The following is a 22,820-nucleotide window of genomic DNA, read 5'->3' as shown; positions in this document are numbered from 1 at the left end:
CAGAATGTGGCTCCTTTGTCCCTGCTCTCTGAAACTAAAAAGCTTATTGTGGAATTTTGTTCACTTCAGTGGCAACAGGAGGAGGCCAACATTTAATCTGCAGAATCGAGGATTACCAGGCTTGTGTTGTAGAAGATTAATGTTCAAGTTTAATTTTTTTGTGTGAAGTAGCACTGTCTTAGATCTGCCCAACCCCGTGGAAAAAAATCTGACCTGTAAGTAGATAACACTAACTCCTATCAGATGGGCAGCCTGAAAAGCAGGAATCTGTTATTTAGCTGTAAAGTCAGAGCAATAGTAATGGAATGAAGCAGTATAAACAATTGGCTGTGTTTATCATCCCTTCATTCACCATCTGAATGGGTCCCTTGGAGCAGAGGTAAACATTTGGGGGATGTTATTTAAAGTTATATAAAGTAATACTTTTTCCCCTCTTCATTTTTTCATTTTGCAAATGGTGAGTGGTATTTGAGACTCCTGAGCTCCCTAACAGGCAGCTCAGCAAGTACTTAAACTCGTGCATCTTTCCTTTAACAATAAGAAAGGTTCTACTCCAACTCACTAGAAAAATCACATCAGCATAACACCACATATGTCTGTTCTTGCTTGAAGATCAACCTGAAAACATTTGCTCTGGCAAATTCTAATAATTGGGGAAACCTGCATCTGATACATTTGATCACTAAACTATTTAAGCAAGTGTCACCTTTGCTATTGCTTCTATCTGAGTAGTAGATGCAGAGAGATTTCCCTGCAAAGAGGAAGGGATGAGCTATGGTAAAGTGCTAATTTTAATAACAGAGGAAGTTTGTCAGGAGAACAAGGGCCATGCTATAATTTAATAAATTGAGAGCTGTAAGTCTTTGAGGATGGATATGCAGGACTGTGCAGAAGGAGCTGGTCTAGAGCTGTAAGCTGAAATTTGTATGTTAATCCAGCACTGCTCAAACTCTCCAGAAAGGCAAGAGAGGCCTTTTCTCAGCTCTCTAAACAGTATTACTTGTTGGGAGAATTAAAATTCCAAGAGTATTTCTGAGAAAAGGAGTGTAGGTAGCTGTGGCTCTCTTAGTTGTGCAACAGAGTTGTTCCAAAAGAAGCTGCCTGTGCAAGTCTTTTTTGTAATAGCTCTATTTTGTCCTCAGAAATCAATAAATATTTCAATCCGCTGAGTTCCTGGCAAACAGCTCTCTCCAGATACCTGTAGGTATTTTTCAGAGCAACCAGCTAACAGAGACCTGTCATTAGGGCTTATCTCCTGCCATGCATAATGCCTTAGCTGCAACAGCTTAAGCATAAGGGTTACAAATGCTCTGTAGCTCAGTATCTGCTGTATAAATTTAACTTCCAAGGCATTTCATTTCCGTGATGAGCCAAGCACAGTGCAGATCTCCTTGCCCAGGTGGTACCTGGATCCTGGGGTAAAACAGCACCCACGGGAGCCTCTCAAAGCAAGGTGCTGTAGCCCGTCCCCAGGCCGATACACCAGCTCGCAGCCGGGGAGGCGGAAGAACAGCAGATTTGCCTCCCCCGGGCCTAAGAGGGTTTTCTTAGACCCTTTCTTCCCCATCACGGCCACAGGGAGTTCCGTGGGCTGCCCGGCAGGGCCCGTTCCTGCTTGCCGCCCCTGGAATTTGGTGGGGAAGGGGGCCGCTTTCCGCGGGGAGACACCGCGAGGCTCCCGGGGGCCGCGGCCCTGAAGCGGGGGCCCTTATGGAGCGCTGCGGGCCGGGGGAGGGAGGAGTGCGGCGGGGCCTCACCTCCAGCTTGTCGGTGAGCTCCTTGTGCATCCTCTCGTACTGGCGGCTCATGTCCTGGTTGCGCTCCAGCAGCGCCTTGCCCAGCCGCGCCGCCAGCACCAGGTCCTTCTCCTTCTGCCGGATCAGCGACAGCAGCTCGGGGTCGCGGGCGGCGGCGGCGGGTGGCGGCTCCGGCGGCTCCCCGGCGGCGGCCAGCAGCGCCAGCTCCTCCTCCAGGGCCAGTTCCAGGGCGGCGGCCCCGGCGGCGGGCGGCTCCGTGCCGCCGGGCGGCTCCATGCCGCCGGCGCTGTCCGCCTCCGCCGGTGCTGACCCGGCGGCGGGCAGGCGCAGGCACGGCGCCGACATGGCCCTGCGCGCCGCCGCCGCTCCGCTGCGCCCCCCGCGCCCGGCCCGCGGCTGCGGCTGCTGGGCGGGGAGCGCCGCCGCCCCCGGCCCCCGCCCCCCGGCGCCGGGCCCCGCCGGCGGCAGCAGCAGCGCCCGCGCACCGCGGTCATGGGCGCGGGGCCGGGGCCGCTCGGAGCGCACGGCGCGGGGACGGTGTGTGCGTGTGCGCGCGCGTGTGGTTTGTGCTTCTCAACCGTGCGCGGATCCTGCTGGAACCGCCTGCTGCCATCGGGTCTCGCTGTTCGTGCTGCAGCCCAGGCCAGTCATCCCCCAGAAGGCTGGGGTGTCCCGAAAAGCCCGGGGCGGGAGCTCGGCACCCCTGAAGGGGCGCAGTGCTTTCTTCCTGCTCGTTACCTGCTTCTCCAGAGCTGGGCTGTTCTCTTTTTTAGCAGCTCTCAGGATCTTTCTACTCAGTAGTTCACCCCTGGAAAGCTGACTACAGCTTCCAACAACCACTGGGGCTTGCTTTCAATTTCAGATTGTTTAGGATGTTCCGGGATAAAATTTGTCTTCAAAGCAGCCTCAGTGAATGTTGGGAGTTGTAGTCAGTTCTGCTCACAGCACTTTCCTCTCTGAGAGGAAACTATTTGGGGCAGGACCGTTTGGGGTTTTGGTTTTGCTGAACCCCCTTTTTTGTTCTCCCCCCTTATATTCAAGCATCACTTTCCTTCTTGCTGTGGGAGGGAGGCTAAGGCAGAGTAAGGCAAGGTAAAACTGGATGATGTCACATTTGCTGGGACTCTTTACTCAATTTCTGATCATATTCTAATTTAAAGTGAGACTTTAATAGTGATTGAATAAAAGCATTTTTAAGGAAACCTGGGCTTTTGACTTCCAGATACTGCAGAAAGAAATTATTACTTTATAGCTTTTCTCTTTAGACCCTGCTTCCATGGGGCTTGCTTTCCTTCTTTTTACAGAAGATTCACATAGTCTGTGTTCATCTGTGTGCAGCTGCCCCAGGACATCAGTCCAAGCATTTTTTTGTCTGAGACAGTTGGTGGCTGATGCAGTTTTCTAGCAGGGCTGGCTCCTGCATCATATCAGACCCAAGGCCCTGGAGAGCTGCTGCTTATTTTAACAGTTAGAGCGTTAATTGTGGGGATGCAAACTTCCCTCCTGCCATCTGCCACTGGGACTTAGCCTTTCGTGGGGAATACATCCCAACTGCCCAGCTAGGAGGACTTGCTGATACTTGGCCTTTTTCCTGGCAGTGTCAGTTTATGCTTGTGGTGCTTTTTGTAGTGTGAGCACCTGCTCCCCAAAGACCAGGCAGAGACCTGGTGTCTCCTGCTGTGCAGCCTGCCAGCACCTGCCCCATAATGGTAACTGTTTGCTAGGATGACTCTGATTTCTTTTGCACTGGTGACTGAGAGGTGACACCCTCTTTATCTCATAGCAATTTCCCCAGGCACCAATTTTGCCAGAGTAATTGTCCTTGCAAGCGACGCCTACAGTGCTGGGAAGCAGGACTTGCCATAAAGCTAGATTTGAACAGCCCTTTGAAAAGAACCTCCCTGTCCTGACGCAGGAGCCCTGCTTTACTAGGTTTGATCATTGCTATTTAAACAGAGGAGGGCGTTTAATATTTAAACTGATTGTGAGCACCTTCTGCTGGATATGCCTACAACAGCAAACCAAGCCTTCTGGTGTGATTAATGAAATCCACTGTGGCATTAATTTTCATCTCTAATGCTTCTTTCAGTGTATAAAACAAAAAGAGATTATACTGAGATGGTTTTGATCCCACAAACAAAGCCTGAAACTGCATCTGTTAGGATAGTGAGGGGAAAAAAGCTATTGCCTGGATGGAGAGAAAAAGCATATACACATCAGTGCTATGTATTGTAGATATGACAACACCTCGGGGAGATACCAATAGAAGCTTAATGTTGTTTGGGACCTATTGACTGTAAAAGTCAATCCCTGGATTAAAGCTTTGTTCGCAGCATGGCCTGTTATTAAGTTCCTCTTTAAAGCGAACAAACAAAACAATCCATTGTCCTGTGAATTTGATTGATTTGACTTTTTAGAAATGTATTTTAGAAATATATTTTCATCTACCATGAAAAACTGTTAAGAATACAACAGCACGTTTCCTTTACAGTTATATGATGGCATTATCCATTAGGATCCTAAAATGTGTTTACACTGACAGCTGGGACAGTTGCTGTTCACAAGTGGACAGGTGATCCCCCTTTCTGCTCTTCTTCATCTAGTTAGGCTCGGTCATGTCCTTTGGATAACCTTAGCCTAGAAAAAAGAAGGGTAAGTTAAGTGAAATGAGTCAAACACCAGGTTTTTTTCTTTAATTGCACTGCTTAAGCCTGATATGAGACTTCAGTACTCAAGTACTGAGAACTGCAAATAGTGGGTACTTCTTGTGGAGATTTAGATCAAGCATTTCAGGAGCTGATACTCTCATGGAAGATTACTGTGTGTACAGCACGAATTATCTTTCAGGGTGGAAATCACCACAGGGATGACCCTTTCTGAAAATTTAAAAAGGCCAGACTGATTAAAGTATATAGAGAACTGAGAGCAAGTTACTGATGCAAATGATGTCATCACATAACAAAAAAAACACATAACCTTATCCAGAAGATAAAAAAACCTTCTCTGTGGATAAGGAAACAAGGGTGAAAATCAAGTATTGGTAGTAAAGAGTGGTATAAGATTATTTGTAAGTGGAGCAATCATTCTTTTCTTGCTGAGGTGAAAAACTTTTCAGGGCTGTGAAAGAAAAGCAAGTAGCTATATCCTGTGTGGGGGAAAAAGGACAGCACTGACTTTGTAACTGAGGAATTTCCCCTTCTTGCTTTTTCCCATCCCACAATTACCCAATTTGGTAAATAAGCCATGGGGATGGTTGGAGAACTTGAGGAGCTACTCAGGGCAATCTGCCAGTGCAATTCTCTCTGCTAAACAGATTCCTAAAGGAGCAAGATACTGAAAAAGGCAATCCAGCTTAAGCTATGGATATGGCAATGTGTATTGTCCTCCCAGAAGGTCAAGGAGAGGTGAACTCTAAGCTGTGCAGGCTCTTCAAGCTCAGTGTCAAGTGTATCTGATGCTTTGAAATTAGCATTCTGCCTTCCAGGGATTTCACCAGTTGGTTGCTTCACTAAGGAAGTGTGGCAGAGGGTCTGGACCTTTAGTGGTCACAACAACACATACTGTGTAGGATTGACTGTATGAGTTAAGCAGAACAAAACATTTTTCACACATCAGAAAAGCTACAAAGCCAATAAATGTCTAAGTGCTTCAATCAATACTTTCACCTCAGCTGTGAGAGCAGCACTCAGAAAACAAGTATTGTAAGGGATCATCCTTTTTATTTAGAGTAAGAGGAGAAAAAGATGTGTTTCAGGAAAGCCACAGCCAGACCTCAAAGTAGATAATTGTCCTCTGCTTTTAAAGCTGACTGTGGTGAGAGAGGAATTCCCATCAGCATCCTTAATCTTCCTGTCAGTCTTCCAGGGGAGGTGGCACAAGGTATCAGGTTTCTTTTGCCATGCTTTCTCATTTTTTTAAAATGATTAATTGCTTTATTTTTCTTTGCTTTGCTGCACTTTATTTCTGACAAATGTTTTGGTCATTCTGGTTGTTTGTGTACCTCTGTGCTGAGGTGTTTCAGTGTACCACAGCCTCCTGCTGCTGCAAGAAGGGCAGCAAGAGGTGTGGACAGCCTAAGAGGGTTTGCTCAGAGTTTGCAGTTACCCAAATGAATAATTAAAGGAAATACGTGCCTTGCTTTCAAAGCAGGCCAGAACTGCAAAGCCAGAGATAAGACTCGTGTGTGACCTTTTTTCTCTTTGCTCTGTAATGTCCAAAGCTATCCAGAAAGTGTGTGTCCAGGTTTTCCCTGGTGCTGGGTAGAGGAAATACAGGATTGGAACGTGTCTTTGCAGAGATTGGTAAAGGAGAAGAGAACAGAAATTTCTGATTAAACAGAAGGGAAAAGAAAACTGTTATGAGTGTTAGCCAAGCAACAAAAGACCATCCTGATTCTTCCCAAGGCTGAAAGTCCATAGAGAGTTCCCAGCAATTTTGTTGTTTCCCAGGGTTATCAACATTATGTCAATTAGAATAGAAAAAACACTTACCACCAAGATGACTCACAACATCAAGGTCAGGGGAAAAATGCCTAGACTGCTAAGGGCATGAAGTGACTCAGGACTGCCTGAGGACAGAGCTGACACCACACTGTGCTCACCCTACTGCGTGTGTGTAAGGAGCAAGGGGTGCAGAAGGAAAAGAACAGGTAATAGTTTGGCCTTGTTATATGGCACATGAGAGTATCATGCTGAGCCATCTGTGAGTTAGAGTCGTAATTACTTTGTGCTACAGCTTTTAGTCACTTTGAGGTATGAAGTTTGGAAGCATGCTGTAACAGTCGCTCCAGAACAAAGCTGACAGTGCTGGGAGCAAGGAGAGCTACTCTGAAGCTAGTGCAGTTGCATGGCCAGTATGTCAGGCCAGCTTGATTTGCTTGAGGTAGCACAATGACACTTTGTTTGATACCTGGCCCAGACCAGGTGCTGCTCTGCACCTATGGCTTCTCCTCAACTTACCATACTCCAGGTAGATTCTGGACACAGACAGGGTCCAAGCTGGCTCCCTCTTACTGGGACAATCCTCCAGCACTTACCCCAGGAGGGCTCCTATCCTCACATATTCCTGCACCAGCAGCAGGGATCCCCACAGTGGCCCTTCAGCAGTGTGTTACAGATGTGCTACTCAGAGCAGCTGCAGCACTGCTCCTAATTGCTCAAAGCTTTCACAGCTGGAGAAGCTGCAAAGGAGCAACAAACGTCCTGGGCACATAGTGAGCACAACAGGATCCAGATCAGATCTAGTATAGGGCTGTGCAGGGCGGCACTGCAGGCCCACTTGAGTGGTGTTAGGCCTGAGCACTTTCACTCAAGTCTGGCCCTGGGCTTGCTGCTTCTGCAGACCACAGGAGTAAAGATGTAATGGCTCCATGGGTAGATGTAGATCTACATCTAGACTAGGATGGCTCTTTTTAATGAAGTACGTGTTCTTGGCAGTGGGTGTGAGTTACTCCCTCTTGAATCGTACATGACCATGTTTGACAAGTCTTTGTGGAACAAACACTCCTTGTTACGTGAAGAGGTAAACTGAACGAGATGGTTTTGCTTGTATTTCTTTAGAGGAAACCATTAGGTCCTAAAATTACATGTCATAGTGTTGGCCCTGGAGTTCTGCAACTATTAACTGATTCGGTGTGACTTTGTGCTTTCTTGTGGGGAAAATATTTATTCACTACCATCTTGCTCTGCTTCTTCTGTATGTGCTGCAATTCTTTGTAACTCACATTAGGAACAATGGTCTTTGATGTAGCATTATTGGATTGTAATTGGCCATGTTGACATGAGGCAGTCGGGTTTAATACCAAACTTCCTTCACTCACTGTTGTGGTCAAATATTCCATTATAATGGCAACTCTGCCAGGTATCTTTGCTTCATTGAGCAATTATGCTGTTATGGAAACTGGCATTCTATAAATTATCTGATGAGAGGCCTGATTCGGTTCCTGGGAACAAGAAGTTTGAAAGTAAAAAGTAGAGGATAACAGTTTTTAAATTAGTTATGTATTTATTTGTGTGATTACTAATCCTTAGGGCCTGTTAACTATTTGGTGCGAATACCAGCACATTTGTATCTGTGCAGGATCCTGCATATTGGAGAATGTGTGATCAGTGGATGTGCATGACTGAAGATGAGCTTTTCCTGCCCATATTTAGGTGACTTCCTGCCAACCTTGACAGATTTGAACAATTCTGTGTTCCATCTACAGAGCTCATGAACTCCAAAAACCTTACCCTGGCTGTGCTGTGGCCAGTGCTGCATGTGGCTGTGACAGGAACGATGTGTCCTTTTGTCTTTGATACCAAGATTTATGGGGGACTGGACATTGCAAGAGATTGAGAATCTAATACAAGAACCTCTTGTTCCTGTTCAATCATTTAAACATTTCAGAGAGGCTGTGTGTGCAAGTTTTCTTCCATCTACTGCTAGTTTCTTGCTTTAAGATAAATGAATGGGCAGCCTTGAGGGGTTTTTGGCTTGAGGTAGTTTGTCTAAACAAAACCTACCCTTTAAACTGGTGCAAAGGGATCCATCCCCTTATTTACTAATCCCAAGCACTGGGAAAAGATCACATAGCCTAAACTATCACATCATTAGGAGCCAGACAGTCCTACCCAGATGGATGCATCCTAGATGTGTGCAGCACAAAAGCTTCAGAAGGAGTTTTTGCAGCACCCATTACCTATGAGAGGAGAGCAGCCTTTCATCCCCAGAGCTGTTTCATCAGCACTTTTCAAGAGCATGAACTACGATAAACGTGTAGGTGGAAAACCATTAAACAGAAGTAATTAAGTTGCTCCTGGTAAGCTGAAGCTCATTCTATATGGTTGAGGGACCCTGTATTAGCATCAGTTAGTCAGTGCTATTCCCCAGCGTCCTTCTCCTTTTTTGTGCTTTCAAAGTGTGGTTTCTTTACTTCTGTTTCTTTTAATCGAAAAAGAGCACTGTTGCCTTTGTGTTCATCTTAAGCCTGAAGTTAAATGCCTGATTTTTTTGGCGGCCAGGCAGGGCGAGGTGTCTATCAGTGTGTGTTCTGGTAACAGGATCATACTTGAAAACATTCTTGTTTTTCACCTTGCCCATATCAATTCAAGCTGGAAAAGCCAGGTATGGTTCTTAATACTGACTAAATACTACATTGCTTTGTAGTATTTGCTAAATACTCATGTGAAACAGAATACTCTGAGTTAAAACAGGTATTCAGAAAGAAACAAACACTAGAAAAGGAACAAAAGAAGTAACAAAGCTTCTTAATATTTAAGTCTGTGAAGTCCAACTATTCAAAATGCCCATTCCTCCTGAAATAGCTTTCAGAAAGTGAAGTAGTGTCTGTGAATACCACAGGACAGGGGCCACACAGGGACATCAGCCTCCCAGGCCCCAGGAAAAGTGGCTCTGTAGAGCAGTCTGGAGCAGGAACCTATCCTCTTGGCTCTGGAGGGCACCTGAAAATCTGTCTTTCGTCTGCTGGTCTGGCCATGGGGAACACTGTAAATACTAGAAAAAGAGCTTCCAGATGAATTAATACTGGGGTTTAATTTGGAGAATGTTATCAACCTTACCATAAAAATATCCAGGTCTTAATCTCTCCAGAAAAAGTGAAAATCCTGTTTCTTCTCATGCTAGTTGCTGGTTTCTGAATCCCCTTCAGTTTGTCAGTACCTTTTTGCTTCACAGAATGGAGAGTTGCCAGGCTGGTGTGTCAACTCTCTGGGGTCTGCTACCCATGTAACAGCACATTCAAATTCAAACCAGCAGACTCTGTAAGAGTGCAGGTCAGCTTCAGCTGGCAGTAACCAGAGCTTTGGTGTTTTTACAAATGTGGTTGCATATTGCTGTCAGAGAACAATTCACAATGAAATAAAAGTTGTTATGAGTAATTTCCATTTTAAGCTTATAATTATGTATACGAGTTCTGAAGAGAAAAAGAATTGCCAGGTAATAGCTATGACATACTATTGGATCATGGGTATTGGTTTCTTTTGTTTAATTACCTGCTGAATGCCCTGTCCTGCTGGAAAGACAAGGCAGAGCTTCCTATCCTACAGTTCAGCTTTCTTTCATCTGGCAAATGCCATTCTTCAGGATTAAAAAGTATATTATTTCCTATCATTTATACTGCTGAAAAAAAAAATAAATGCATCTTTCTCCCCACCTGGAGACTTGTATCACTAACAGAAGTACAACTTTGAAAGCTTTTTTATTTATCTGTTTTACTGCTAGCAGAAGAGCTTCTCTGTACAGTGCTATGCAAAGATCCCTGAATGTTACATGTGCAACATCATCTGCTTTTGAAGGCGCAGCAAACTCCAGCTTTTCCAAAAAATACATACCATGTCTTTTCATACTGTCTTCTTTCCAGGGAGTCCAAAGGTCTTCATAGACACTGTAATGAGGCAAGTCTTGGGGCAACACTGTCATGTAATCACTGTTCCTCTTTCACAGAGAAGAGAAGCCAGGGCAGTGACTAGCCAACAGTCCCCAATGCCAGGGCATGCACAGATCTGGTGGTGAAGTTGTCACCTACAGTCTTCACTCTTGGATGACAATTTCTCTTCAAGAGCCAAGTCGCAAGAGGAAAATCAGAGATCCTGTTAGTATCTTCCTGTAATGACTGCACTTCTTTGGCTTTTGAGGCAGGCTCTTGAGGATCAAGGAAGGAGATGCTGTGACACAGCTGAAGTCACAGATGTGTAACCTGATGGTATTAAAAAAGCTGTATAGAATGTGAGAGAGAGAAGGTCACAGCTCCAGAGAGCTTGAGATCAGAATATAAGAAACATGGAAAACATTAAAGGGATTAGTCTTAAATACCAGAATGAGGAAGGGGAGAGAATTAATTCATTTTTACAGTAATTTTACTGGTCAGTTTTTAAATTGTGGGATAAACTGTGCTTGTAATTTAAAAAAGAAAAGTATTTCTTTATTCCTGCTGGGAGGACCTAGTTCACACTAGCTGTGAATGTGTTAGGACAGAAAAATCAAAGTGTTTAACTGCTGTGAGGCACTCTCGTCATATCACCAGGCCTTTTGAAGCGGTAATTCAGTGATTGATCAGAGGAGATCTAATTAAGTAACCACGTTATATGAGAAAAACAACCATGGAGAAGGTTGTGATACTCACATTCATCAGAATCTTTACTCTGCTGCAGGGGTGTGGGTGGTCTATGGAGAAGCCAAATCTTAATTCAATATATGACCTAAAAATAAACCTTAAGATTAAAAGTTTCCTTTGTCTTTCTGTCTTGCCTTTCCCTTATTATTGCTTTGCATACTTCTAGACATTTTAGGAAGTGCTTAGACCATATTTGTCACTAACATATACAGCATTCAGTTCACTGCTTAAATCTAATATTCACCCACACATGATCTAGATGGGGGTGAAATTTAGATATGAACATTACCTTGATAAGGTATCTTCAATTTTTGTTTCCCATTTAAGAATTGTGCTTTATAGCATTCGGTGCCTGCAGAGGCCAGGCAAGCTCACTCTCATCAGAAATGGCATTTATGAACATTTAGTGCAGCCTCAGTCTGAGTTCAGTCAACTTCTCCCATGGGGTGTGTGAAAGCAATGTGACCTGCAACGTGACAAACAAGAGATGTGACAAACATGAAGCCAAATATTATTCATTGGGATTGATGAAGACTCTGACATGCTGTTGTAAAAGGGTACAGAGATCCTATGCATATTTTGCTTTCTTGACAGCCTTTCATCTTAGATGCAAAGACCATGATAAAACTCTACAGCAATTCAGGCTCTCCAGCAGAGCTTGGTTTGGCTGATTGCCCTTTCATACCTGTTGTGCTTTGGATTGTGATTCTCCTCTCTTTTGAAGGTCAGGTTGTTTTATAAAGCTTCCAGACCTTTGCCTAACAAGAGCTTTTAAGCCACACAAAATCAGCAGGTTGTTTTATAAAGTTTCCAGACCTGTGCCTAACAAGAGCTTTTGAGCCACACAAAATCAGCCTTGTTTAGCAGGAAGAGTCATCAAGAGTCTTCTGATGTGCCTCATTTCAGTGCTGTGGGCTAGCTTGTGTTATCTCCCACATAATTGGGTATCTGGTTTATTTGAGAAACACTTTACTATTAAAAGAATATCTTAGTTGAATGTAATTTTTCTCTATTTTAATAATCCTTTTTAATGTGTCAGATGTAGCCTTAAATGAAGAATTTAATTATTTTTTATACTTTCCCTCACTGTTTTAATTCAAGGACATTGCATAGATAGATTAATATTGCTTCCCCAAATTTACATTTAAGTGGAGACATTTCAGCAAAGACCAAAAGGGGAGGGAAGCAACTACTTTCCAAATCATTATTTGATATACTCCGAAAAGAGGCTATATGGTTTGCCCACCCCACACAGTCTGGCCCAGAGCTGGTAATCCTTGCTACTCCTTGAGTCAGTTTTGTGCTATTCAGTGGCAGTGACAGGCAAGATACACTCTGTGTCAGTTTTATTCTTTTTTTTTTTTTTTTTTTTTTTTTTTGTTATTCTCCAAAAGAATAGCCTATACACAAATAACTGACATGTTTATGGGTTTGCCCTTCAGGGGTTTTTCTTTGTTTCGTTTTCAGAAGTTACTCTGTGGAAAAAAGAAGATACTTCCACATAAAGTGATGTGTCTGTAGAGCTCATTAAATACTGTCTTGCTCTTCAGAGCATACCAACATCTCTCTCCTGTGCAGAAGCCTCCCTAGGACCTTGCTTTGGGTATCACTTTTGGGCAGCCTACTGTGATTTTTATTGTATCTGCACATGTCACCCTTGGTTGCTTCCGTTTTTCTCCTGATGACTTACTAGCTCAATAAGGTGTACAATAACCAGCCTTAAGTACTAGAACCATCAGAAATTGGAAAATCACTCAGCAGCACAGTCATGGTTAGCCTAAGAGCCTCCCCCCAGCTGATGGGGGGAAAAGGCTTATGGGTGAAGGAAGTTATTTATGGGAATAATTTGCTCAACCTCTATAGAATTAGGTCTTCCAGTTGGAAAGAAAATCTGTAATAAAGGAATCTACATCTTTGGAAAAGTGCCTTGCTCGGAGCTTGAAGTAATGCTTTGTTTAAAAAGCTGGTGTTTTCTTTGTACTTACAGAAAATTAAATCAGGATTTCCTTCTGATAGCAAATGCTCTGGGAATGATCTTCCAGCATTTTGTGTATAGTATTTTAGCATGCTTCTATTTAGCTTTGCCTGGCTTTCTCTTACCATTAATTACATCTGTTAGTCATTAGCCTGTTAAACTCTTTCTATTTCTCGTTTCTTTGGAGAATAAGAGTAATTCAGAATAGTTGGAGAATGCTGGCTAGGCAAGTGAATGTGTTTATAAACAGAAACATAATGTTCCTCTTTATTTACAATTATTGTGAATAGAAAATGCAATTGTTGGTTTGTTTCTCTGAAATTACATACCACTCTTTCAGACACCTGAAGACCCATTATCGCTTCCATAATGTCTGTGTTGCTTTGTCTGTGAGAGAAAATGTCCTTTATTGGCCTATCTCAGAAATAGCGTCTCATCAATTGGGAGCTGATTTACGGATCTTTTAATTCAGCAGATTGTTAGAATATATATGGCACTTCCAGGGAAAATCAAACCACATGGAAACAATAAAGACTGGCAATTATGTCTGATCATCAGTAATATTCCAGCATCTAGAGAAAAAAATAGGATGTATTTTTCTTCCACATTTAAGAAACCTGTTTTTTTTGTCTTTTTAGCCCATTATTAAAATACCAATAGTTGAGCTTCTGCTTTTTTTTGGAGGGGTGGGGCAGGAGGGCAGGAGAAAGATGGTGAAAAGACAGCTGCAAGGACTTGCAGCAGATTCTGATCCTCTATTTTATTTGACCAGATTTAACTAGATTCCTTTGTTGAAATATCATAGTCTATGTTGGGAATTATGTCAGGAAGCACAATATGTGCAGTGTGGGTGAGTGAGCTTGCATAAACTGTCAATGAAGATCAGTTATAGGAATTATTGAATTACACATTAGAGAAGAAGCAGATGACTTCTTTTTGCATGCAAGTGCGGTGTGAACTATTTTTGTCTGAATTAAAATATAGCCACAAAGGCAGTGAAAATCTGTCACTAAGCATCACAAGCTGCCCAGGCTTATTGATTATTTTTTTCTTTACGACTGAAGCCTTGTGGTTTTGGCATGGAGCACTGTGCAGATTAAGTGAGAGTGCCTCAGTCTACTAACAATGTACAATTTATATGCAGCTTGGGCAGAAATGGCCCCTTATAAAAGACTTGATAGGGATTAAAAGAAAAATGTTATTTAGCAGTTGCCATTTTCTGATGTACTGGTGCTCCCCATCCATGCTGTGAGAGCTGTGTATCCTCCTGCTCATACCAGAGCTGGGCAGTTGAGAACAGGGTGGGGAGACAGGCTTGTTCCTACACCTCCATCATGAAAAATAGTGTTAATCAGCCTGTTTATTGGACCTTTTTGAATGTCTAGATAGCATTTTTGCTCTGAGAGGCTACACGTAAGGTGGGAAGACTGGCTCTAGAATAGCCATCCTTCAGCAGACGCTACACAGCTGCTGAACACCACTGCTGGCATTGCCTGTCTGTGCCTCTGGCTCAGTTTGGTGCTGAAGAATCCCAGCTGGGCAAAGCAGAAAACCAGTAGGATTTAAAGGCCCTTTTCAAGAGAGAAATAGCTGTTCTTACTCACAGGATCTAGTTGATGGTATCATCTACTGATGCTCAGGTACTGAAAGACATCAGAATGAAACCCAGGAGAATACAGAGAGGACAGAGGTACAACAAACTATGCAGCCTGTGTGCAAATACTTGTTTATTCCAGTCTCCTGTGTCCTGAAATGTAAAACCTTTATTTCATAATATCTGTTCGTGTTGGATTGAGTTGATGCAGAAGCCAGCCTCCTCCACTGCTTTTCCTGCTGTCTTCCAGAGAATTTTAAGTGGTAGCTGGTGTTCAGCTTTGCAAAGTTTGTTAGCAAGTAAAAATGACTTAGCATAGATTTTTGTTCATTTTTTTTGCCAGTTTGAGGTTGGCTATTAGGCCTTTTCTGATAATTATTTGATGTGAAAAGCTGGCTACTTTCTGCTTCATGTTTAAAAGGTGTAAGAATTGTAATATTTACTTTGCCCCTACAAGTTTGCACCTCTTCCTTTGTTTCCAAGACAGTAATTGCCATTGGCTGTTTCCATCCACGGGCACAACTACTTAATGCTACATCTGATCCATTTCAAAATTTCAGAGGATCAGAGCACAAGACTGTTTGCTCTGAGGAAAACTGGCCAGCTGAATGATGGGAAGAGCAGAAAGTAGAAAATATTCTACCTTTATTACGGATGTAATTCATTAAATTACAGAGGAATCTGAAACAGCAGCATAAACCCACTTTTTATTAAAAATAATTTTTAAAATCTTTAAGTCCATCTGTAGTACTTAAAAAAATAAAAAAAAAAAAAAGAGAAAAGTAGATATAATCCCTTTTTTTTTGCAGGAGATGTTTATTCCACAGAACATCCAGCTTTCGGCTAAAAACGGCTACATGCAGTTCCTTGGCAGACATGAACATTGCATTGTTGCAACAACCTCCCACCATGCCTTTTTTTTTTCCTTTTCTTCTCCTGTTTGAGGAAGAATATACTGGTTTTGTAGCCTGTTCCTTCTTGGTAGGAAAGTAAATTTAAGAGTGTTAAGAAAACAACATGAGCCAGTCCAATAGCACATCAGGAATGGTGAATGGCACTCCAAATGAGTGATTGGACCATGCAGAGACCTCCAGAGCAGCCAGAAATTGTCACTCAGCCCTTGTGTAAACATTGTTACCTCACTGCTTGTCAGTATTATCTCTTAATCACTTATTCATCACGATTTTTAACATGGAAAAGCTGCTTAAAAATCAGAAGCCCACAGTAGTCACTGTGAAGTATTTCTTGGCCTCCAAGCAAACAGTATAGAACTAATTCTAGAAGAATTAAATAAAGTAACATGTAGGCTGTCATTGCTGAGTTCTTCAAGACAGGAATGAAGACACCCACTCAGAGCAAGAACATCTTAAAACTGTAAAGTACCAAAATCGTGATTCCAAATGAAAAAATAGGCAATCACTGAATTTTTTTTCAGTCTTACCTGGAAGAGTCCTGCTACATTAAAGCTGTCATTGCCTCATCTGATGCTTTTATTTATACTCTGAACAAAGTGCTACGATTATTCTTTTCTACCCTATTTGTTCTTGCCACCACACCTATAAGGCTGCAGTGCACAGGTTATTCTTACTGCTTTTTTTTTTTTAATAACTCTTCCAAAGAAAAAAGATACCATTTCTTTCAAGTTCAGTTATATCACAAAGCCAAGTCTGTCTCTGTATCTTAATTCACCAGAGCTAGCAAAAGGTTTTTGTTAAAAAAAAAAAAGAACTTAGATAACTTTAAACAGACATGTTTTGTTTAATTTTGAAACTTCAGTCTGACAGCATTTGTTTTACTAACCTGTAGGTAAGTGAGTGGATTTATTTGGCTTTTAGATAACAAATCTTGGATCTCTGTAGTACATTGTAGCTGCATTAATCAGCCAACACTGCGCTGCAGGAAAGCACTTTGTACTTCCCAATGACTTCTACAGCAAAGACAACTGAAGCAATTGCCTGAGTGTGGATTTGATATGAGCAAGCTCTTCCCAGCTGCAAAGTACTTTGCAACTGGCATTGAACTGACCTATTTAAAAAAACAAAAACCCAGCAAACTAACAAGCATCCCCGTTTCAAAGAGGGATATTTTCCACTCCACTGGAAAACTGATTATGGGATGCTTCCCTCCTCAGGTGGCTGCCTGCCATTTGTTACACAGTGTAGTTTCAAGATCAATCTAACCTTATTTATTCCAGAAAACTCCAAACAGTAATGAGACCTGTTCACCCCAAAATCTCAGTGGTAGAGTAATATATGGGTATCTTTCAATGCCATCTAGCTAACTCTTAAATTCATTCATATTCTTACACCTTTCTGGGAAGTCAGCCAAAAGATGGGTATGCACAGCTCTGCTGTTCATCCATGCTGGATAGAGAGATGTCTGTCTGGCACAGCTCTGTTCCTGGCTGGTCTCAGGGACACAGATCAACTAAGGGCTTACTCCTTATATTGAGACAGAATGAATCTTTTTTTGGCACTTTCCCTTGATGACAATCAGATTTCCAGTTTCCGAATATAGCGCATGGACTGGATTGAGTCAGAAATTCTTTTGCCACAAATCAGGATACACAATGTTCTGCAGCCCACAGGTGGGTGGGGAATGCCAGGTGTCTAAATGGAATTCCAACACATAGCAATGACGTGCAGATAACCATCCCACAAGCAAGTAACTTACTCTAGTAAACTGAAGGGTGTCTTTCCTGTGGATTTGTTGATTTAAGGCAAGGAAAAACTTCTCCTGTGAACACCTAGAATTCATTCATCCTAGGACAATGTAAGGTCAAATTAATAAGTTTTAACTATGTTCTCAAAAGAATTTTATATCTTCACTGTAACAGTTTTTGGAATCTAGGTAAAATACAGTTTGATATGGCCATCTTCTACATGATTACCATACCAAAATACCAAGAGTAAATGGGTATTTTGTCATATGCAATTTCCAGCTGATAATCTGAACCTGTTCCATTCTAGGTTTTATCTTCTAAAACAGAGTTCAACATTGCCTTCCTTTCCACAAAAGTCAAAACATGCAGGTAGTTCTTTAGCTACATTTATTGTCATTGCTCAGATACTTGTCAGTTTTGCTTTAATTAAGTCCCTGTCACTTGTTGCTCTGCAACATCTAATTCCCATTAAGTCATGACAAATTTAGTTTTCAGCAGGTCCAGGAGATGTTAATGTGAACACATCAATATTCATGTGTCTTGACAGATCATGAGGTTTAATAAATTGCTTTCTATGAAACAATCTTTGTGGGAGCAGGGGTGTTCCTGTGATAGCACAAAGGAAGCCTGAAGCTGAGATTTGTAAGATGATTTTTTTTTTTTTGCTGCTTCTAAAAGTTAATAAATTATTTCTCCAGTAAGTCATGAGGCATTTGTTTTAGGATAAATATATATTAAAAAAAACCCAACAAAACAACACATGGAAGACAAGATAAAAAAAGTGCTTCGCTTTCATGTGGTCTGAAGTGCAGCACGTGTGTCTGTTTGCATGTTTATAGATACAGAAAATGCCTACGTATCTAACAGGAAGGCTACCATGAGTATTTAAAACCCTATTTTAATGGATTTTACTTCTGCAAATATAAAGAAAACAAAAGCGAAGTGTTAAAAAAAACTCCAGTGAATGTTAGCTCTTATTAATGCTATTACTGGCATATTGCTAATACAAATAAAGTAGGGGTTTAATATTTCAATCAAAATAACATTGAGGAATATTATCAGCTGTAGTTCTGCACCAAACTTCTAGTGAGAGTCCATGGCTGAAGCACCCAACAGCCACTTAGGCCTTTTAAAGTTTAATTTCCTTTTTGCTTATCCTATGATTGCAGAGTGATCTTTCTCCCAAAATTCTGAGGAGGAAATTAAAAATACTGCAGAAATAAAGACAGTATAATTGTTTTCCTGGTAGTTACTTCTTTTTGCCTTCGTATCTTCTCTGAAAAGGAGTTTACTTACCTCTCCCATAAGTTTTGTTCCTGAAGATATTGCAAGATATCTTGAAGATTGTGTAAATACTTGGATACCCTGTAGTGTGCATGACTATTGCAGCTAAGTTGGGTATTTTCTGATAGTTGTGGAAAAAAAAAAAAAGTGAAAAATGTGGCTAGGATCTAAGGGGCTATTTAGGTCTCATTAAACAATTGGGAGAACTACTATTAGCAAGGGTTTATGATAGCATTAAGGTCAGCCAAGTTTAACCCTTTATTTTGATGTAGAAAGTGGTAGTTTGGTTATGATCAGGGTTAGGGCTAGGAAAAAATTAAAAAGGAAGAGCTTAGTTTATTACAGGATCTTTTAAATACTGGTGAGTTAGAGAAAGGAACAGAGCTGATAAGAGATCATTCATTTTTTTGTTTTTATTTTTGTTGAGATTAGCTATGGTAAAGGCAGCCATAGCATGCAACAACAGAATCACTGCAGAACACCATGTATTTCTGGGGTCTGCCTACTTTGGAAGCCTTGGTTCCAAACTGCTGCCAGTCTGCATGGATGGATTAGCATTTTAATTTGGAAACAGCAGAGTTGAAGACATTACCAAGGTAGGAAAAAAATAAAAACAGGATTATTTTGTTTAGCTCTTCGAATTGTGAGAACACTATCCTTTTTTATTACCTTCATATGTACATCTCGGGAAGGTCCTGGGAGCAGTCATGAGTGTCTTGCTGATATTTAAGTGATGCAGATATTTAAGTGATGCTGCTGTAAATACAGAAGTTCACAGCCAGATGGTGTTAGGGGGGGATTTGGCATCTCTCTGACCATTAAAACATGGCACTGTTAGTTTGGACGAGAATCTGAGCGCCAAGTTCTTGGCAAAACATTAGCATACCTGATCATTTCCTTCTATATTTCCTTAGTGTCTGAGGCCCCGAGCAAGCCTGAAGGGTGTTAGTGACAATCTTTGGAACATGGTCACTTTGGTGATTGCTTGTATACAACAGCATGAGGGAGGAGAATTCTGACCAAGGAAAGAAAGGGAACCCCCTACTCTTACAATAATAAAAAACCAAACAAATAGTAAGCAATGTTATGCTTTTGAATGACCTATCAATAGTAGGCAATAAACTCTTGTTTTGCACAATTGCAGGTTTGCTGTTGAACCTTCAAGTTGTGAGGTAATCACTGAAGCAGCTGCCAAGATCAAGAAGTGATACCTAATTTGATCATTAAAAAGACAAAGAACTAGTACTATGATTGCTCTTGGTAAAAGTATCAAAAGTTTGAAGGATTCATCAGTGTCACTCTGGAGACTTCAGACCACCAATTCAAAGAAAACTGAAACATGTTCTTCTGAAAAGGTATATTTTTACCTGAGAAATGGGTACTGAGTTTTATCACTGAAACAGCACAGCTTTTCTCTCTTTCCTCTCTTCCCTCCATCTGCCACTTTAGCTTCGTAACATTTGATAAGAGTTCTGGTGCAGCTGTATTTTTATGGTACTATTTCGTTTTGCTGGTAGACATTCTGGTTTATGAGAGTCTGTTGTTACGTGAGTCTCTTACGCAGCAACAAATAAGAAAAACCAGTAAGTGACGTTCTACCTCATGGCTGCTTCCAGCAAAATGGGTATTTAAGGGCCTTCTTAAAGGGAACTAATCTAGCTTGAGCCCTCACATAAATTATGAGGAAAACTGTATCTGTCCCAAACAATGCTTTTACCAGCCAGCTTCCTTGCTTGCAAGCATTCAACAGTATGCAAACAAAGAAGCCTTTATTTGGGAAAATCAAGTTATAAGCATGAAAATTGGAGCAACTGAACTCACACCATAGTTGAATGGGCTGGGCAGTTGAGAGGGCAATTCCCCAGGGCAGACTTGTTAGCCAAGCAGCTCACCTTGGCTGGGTAGATTTGGGGTACTATGTGGGAGATCTAGAGCTAGTATTCATGTTGTAGAAGGGAAAGGGTAGCCTAATGTGGGTGAGAGGAAACCCTTAATGACCATCTCTTCATCCAGCTTGTGGATCAGCTGTTCTACACCATCCTGCAGAGACAATGGAAAGAGACTCAGCCACACCTTGTTACTTGAGCACAATATGGAAATGAGCTGGCAGAACCCAGCTCTTCTGCTTCCCCGTTTTCTAAACCTAAAATATTGTACAGATATAGTGATTTCCCAAGTGGCATTAGAAACAGCATATTTAACATGGATTTTGGCAGTTAAGAGAGGGGGCTGATGGCATTTGCACAGGAGAATGCAGGTTGGAGAAAGACCAAGGAACCTAAAGGTCTCCTCTTGTTTTAGATGGCAGTGAGGCTTGTTTGCAACTAGGACAGAGGACCCCAAGACATGAGAGGGTCAAGGCAGGATGTGATATTTTACTAAAATGCACTAGCATGAAAATTGACCAGTTTATGAAGAGGAAGCTCTTTAATTGCTCTTCTTTGGCAGAGCCGATCTCTCCTATGCAGTGCAGTGGAGGATGAGGCCTAGACAATGACAGTGTCCTGAGTGGAATCCAGAAAGCACATTGGCAGTGCATGTAGTGGGCAATAAATTAGATTTAAAAACAATTCTTTCAGGCTTAGTCACTTTAAATTAACCCAGATATGTTAAGTCTGAGGCAAGAAATATACCAAAAATACTTGAGTATTCCAGGGGTGCACTGGAAGAAGTGAAGGAAGCACAAATCCATAAAATTATTTGTATAAACTCATACTACAGTAAATCCATCAGTGAATCATTTTATTATAGCTAGATGCCAAACCAGTATGAGCATAATTAAAACGACTGCTGGTTAGCAAAACATCTTCTTTTACGTCACTACACAGTAACATGATTATTTTTAAGGAACCTCATCACCGAGGTTTCCGTTACCAGTTTAAATCCTGCCCAGACTCTGTGTGACAAGGAACTCTGCTTGGAAATAGCAGCCTGTGCTTTGCAAAACCATGTTGTTTGCAGAGATCACTGATGCTTGTGCTGATGTTCTCCTTTGCCATCCCTGCCCTGATCCATTGTCAAACAAGGTCGTCCCAGGGAACATTTGGATGGAAGGCACGTAGGCACTTGGGAGGGGGTGCCAAGCTGGAACGTTTTCACCAGTGTTTCACTTGAAAGCTAATTACCCTATATAGGAATAAAATGGCCACACGTATCAGCAAAGTATAATTGGCACATAAAGGTCAAACAAGCATTTTACAGAAGATTTAAAGCTTTATTTCCCCTCTGGCTGTCCTACCCGGCAGCTGGCTGCTGCCAACCATGACGTCTGGTCTACAGTTGAACCAGCTCCTGTCAGATCTATGCAGAATGAGTCATTTTTGCCCTTTAAGATTTGGCAAAGGAAAAAAAAAAACACCAAAAAACGAGGTAAAACACAGGAGAAAAGGTGCGCGCTTTAGGGGCACAAGCCCCGGAGAGCAGCACAGCACCTCCGCGGCAGCGCGGGGCTCTGTCCCTCCGCGGTGCCCTCAGCGCGGGCCGGGCGGTTCCAGCCGTTCGTTCGTTCCGCGGCCGCGCAGCCACCCCCGGGCGGGCGGTGGCGCTTCCGCCAGGCCGGCCCCTGGGTTGGCTGCGGCGGGGCCGCGTCAGCGGAAGGGAGGGTGGCCGGGCCGCGCCCCGAGCCCCGTTCAAACGCGGATGGCGGTAACGCGGGAAAAGCGGCGGGGGGGGGGAGGGGTGGTCCGGGAGCCACCAACGGCACCGCTCGGGGGATCGGCACCGTCAGGGTTAATCTTCCGTCCGCAGCCTTTCCCAAAACCGCCTCAGTTGCGGTGACGCTCCGGACTTGGTCAAACTTGGTAGTTCTAACACATTCTGTCCCTAAGAAAGTACTAATGTTGCTGAAGTTCTATCCCCCGCATCCCCTTTTTCATTTAAAGTCACCCATTCACATACCTCTGCCTTTCTTTTTTCTTTTTCAGGTGATCTGTTGTACAAGATAATCGGTCAAGATGTTGAAGTTTAAATGTGGTGCCCGGAATCCGGCGGAGGCAGGACCCATGGAGCCCATCCCCAGCCGAATTTCTCGGCTAAATCTGCTCTTTCAGGTAAAGAGCTTCTGGCTGGGGCTTGGGATGACTTATTGAAGTTCAAAGTGTGCATCTAGTTTTCACGAAGCTCGGTAGGTTGTAGCCAGTGTTGTGTTCGTGTGCACCTGGCAGCGTTATAGTCTGAGTGGATTTTCCTACATCAGGACAGAACATTTTATTTTGTGTCCTGTCATCTGCAGTTTTTTCATGGGTGATGTAGCTGAGGGTTTGTCGTGAGATGGATTTGCCAAACCAGCTGCTGTTTGATCATCTGAGATTCAGCAGCTTTTCCTTCTAGAGCTCGTGTTGATGCTGATTGCATAAACTATTTTAACCATGAAGTAAACCCCATGACGTGAAGAAAAAAGCCAGTCAGATCAGAGCCGTCAGGAGGGTGTAGAAGCT

At 42.6% G+C, this 22,820-nt stretch overlaps 2 protein-coding genes across 2 annotated transcripts in view; one reads left to right on the top strand and one right to left on the bottom strand.

Annotated features, from left to right (window-relative positions):
• Positions 1 to 2,117, bottom strand: part of BICDL1 (BICD family like cargo adaptor 1) — a 45,410-nt gene extending 43,293 nt beyond the window's left edge. The window contains exon 1 of the mRNA XM_051634086.1: positions 1,758 to 2,117. Coding sequence (XP_051490046.1) covers positions 1,758 to 2,102 — 345 coding nt within the window. The 5' untranslated portion in view covers positions 2,103 to 2,117. The remainder of the gene's footprint in view (positions 1 to 1,757) is intronic.
• A 20,220-nt stretch (positions 2,118 to 22,337) lies between these two features.
• CIT (citron rho-interacting serine/threonine kinase) overlaps positions 22,338 to 22,820 on the top strand; it is a 69,765-nt gene continuing 69,282 nt past the window's right edge. Inside the window, exon 1 of the mRNA XM_051634069.1 lies at positions 22,338 to 22,433. Within this exon, the coding sequence (XP_051490029.1) occupies positions 22,338 to 22,433 (96 nt within the window). The remainder of the gene's footprint in view (positions 22,434 to 22,820) is intronic.

The sequence above is a fragment of the Apus apus genome, chromosome 16 (genome assembly GCF_020740795.1).
Source record: "Apus apus isolate bApuApu2 chromosome 16, bApuApu2.pri.cur, whole genome shotgun sequence".
Taxonomy (NCBI): Eukaryota; Metazoa; Chordata; class Aves; order Apodiformes; family Apodidae; genus Apus; species Apus apus.
The sequence above is the reverse complement of the archived record's forward strand: the minus strand, read 5'-3'. Positions and strand labels throughout refer to the sequence as shown.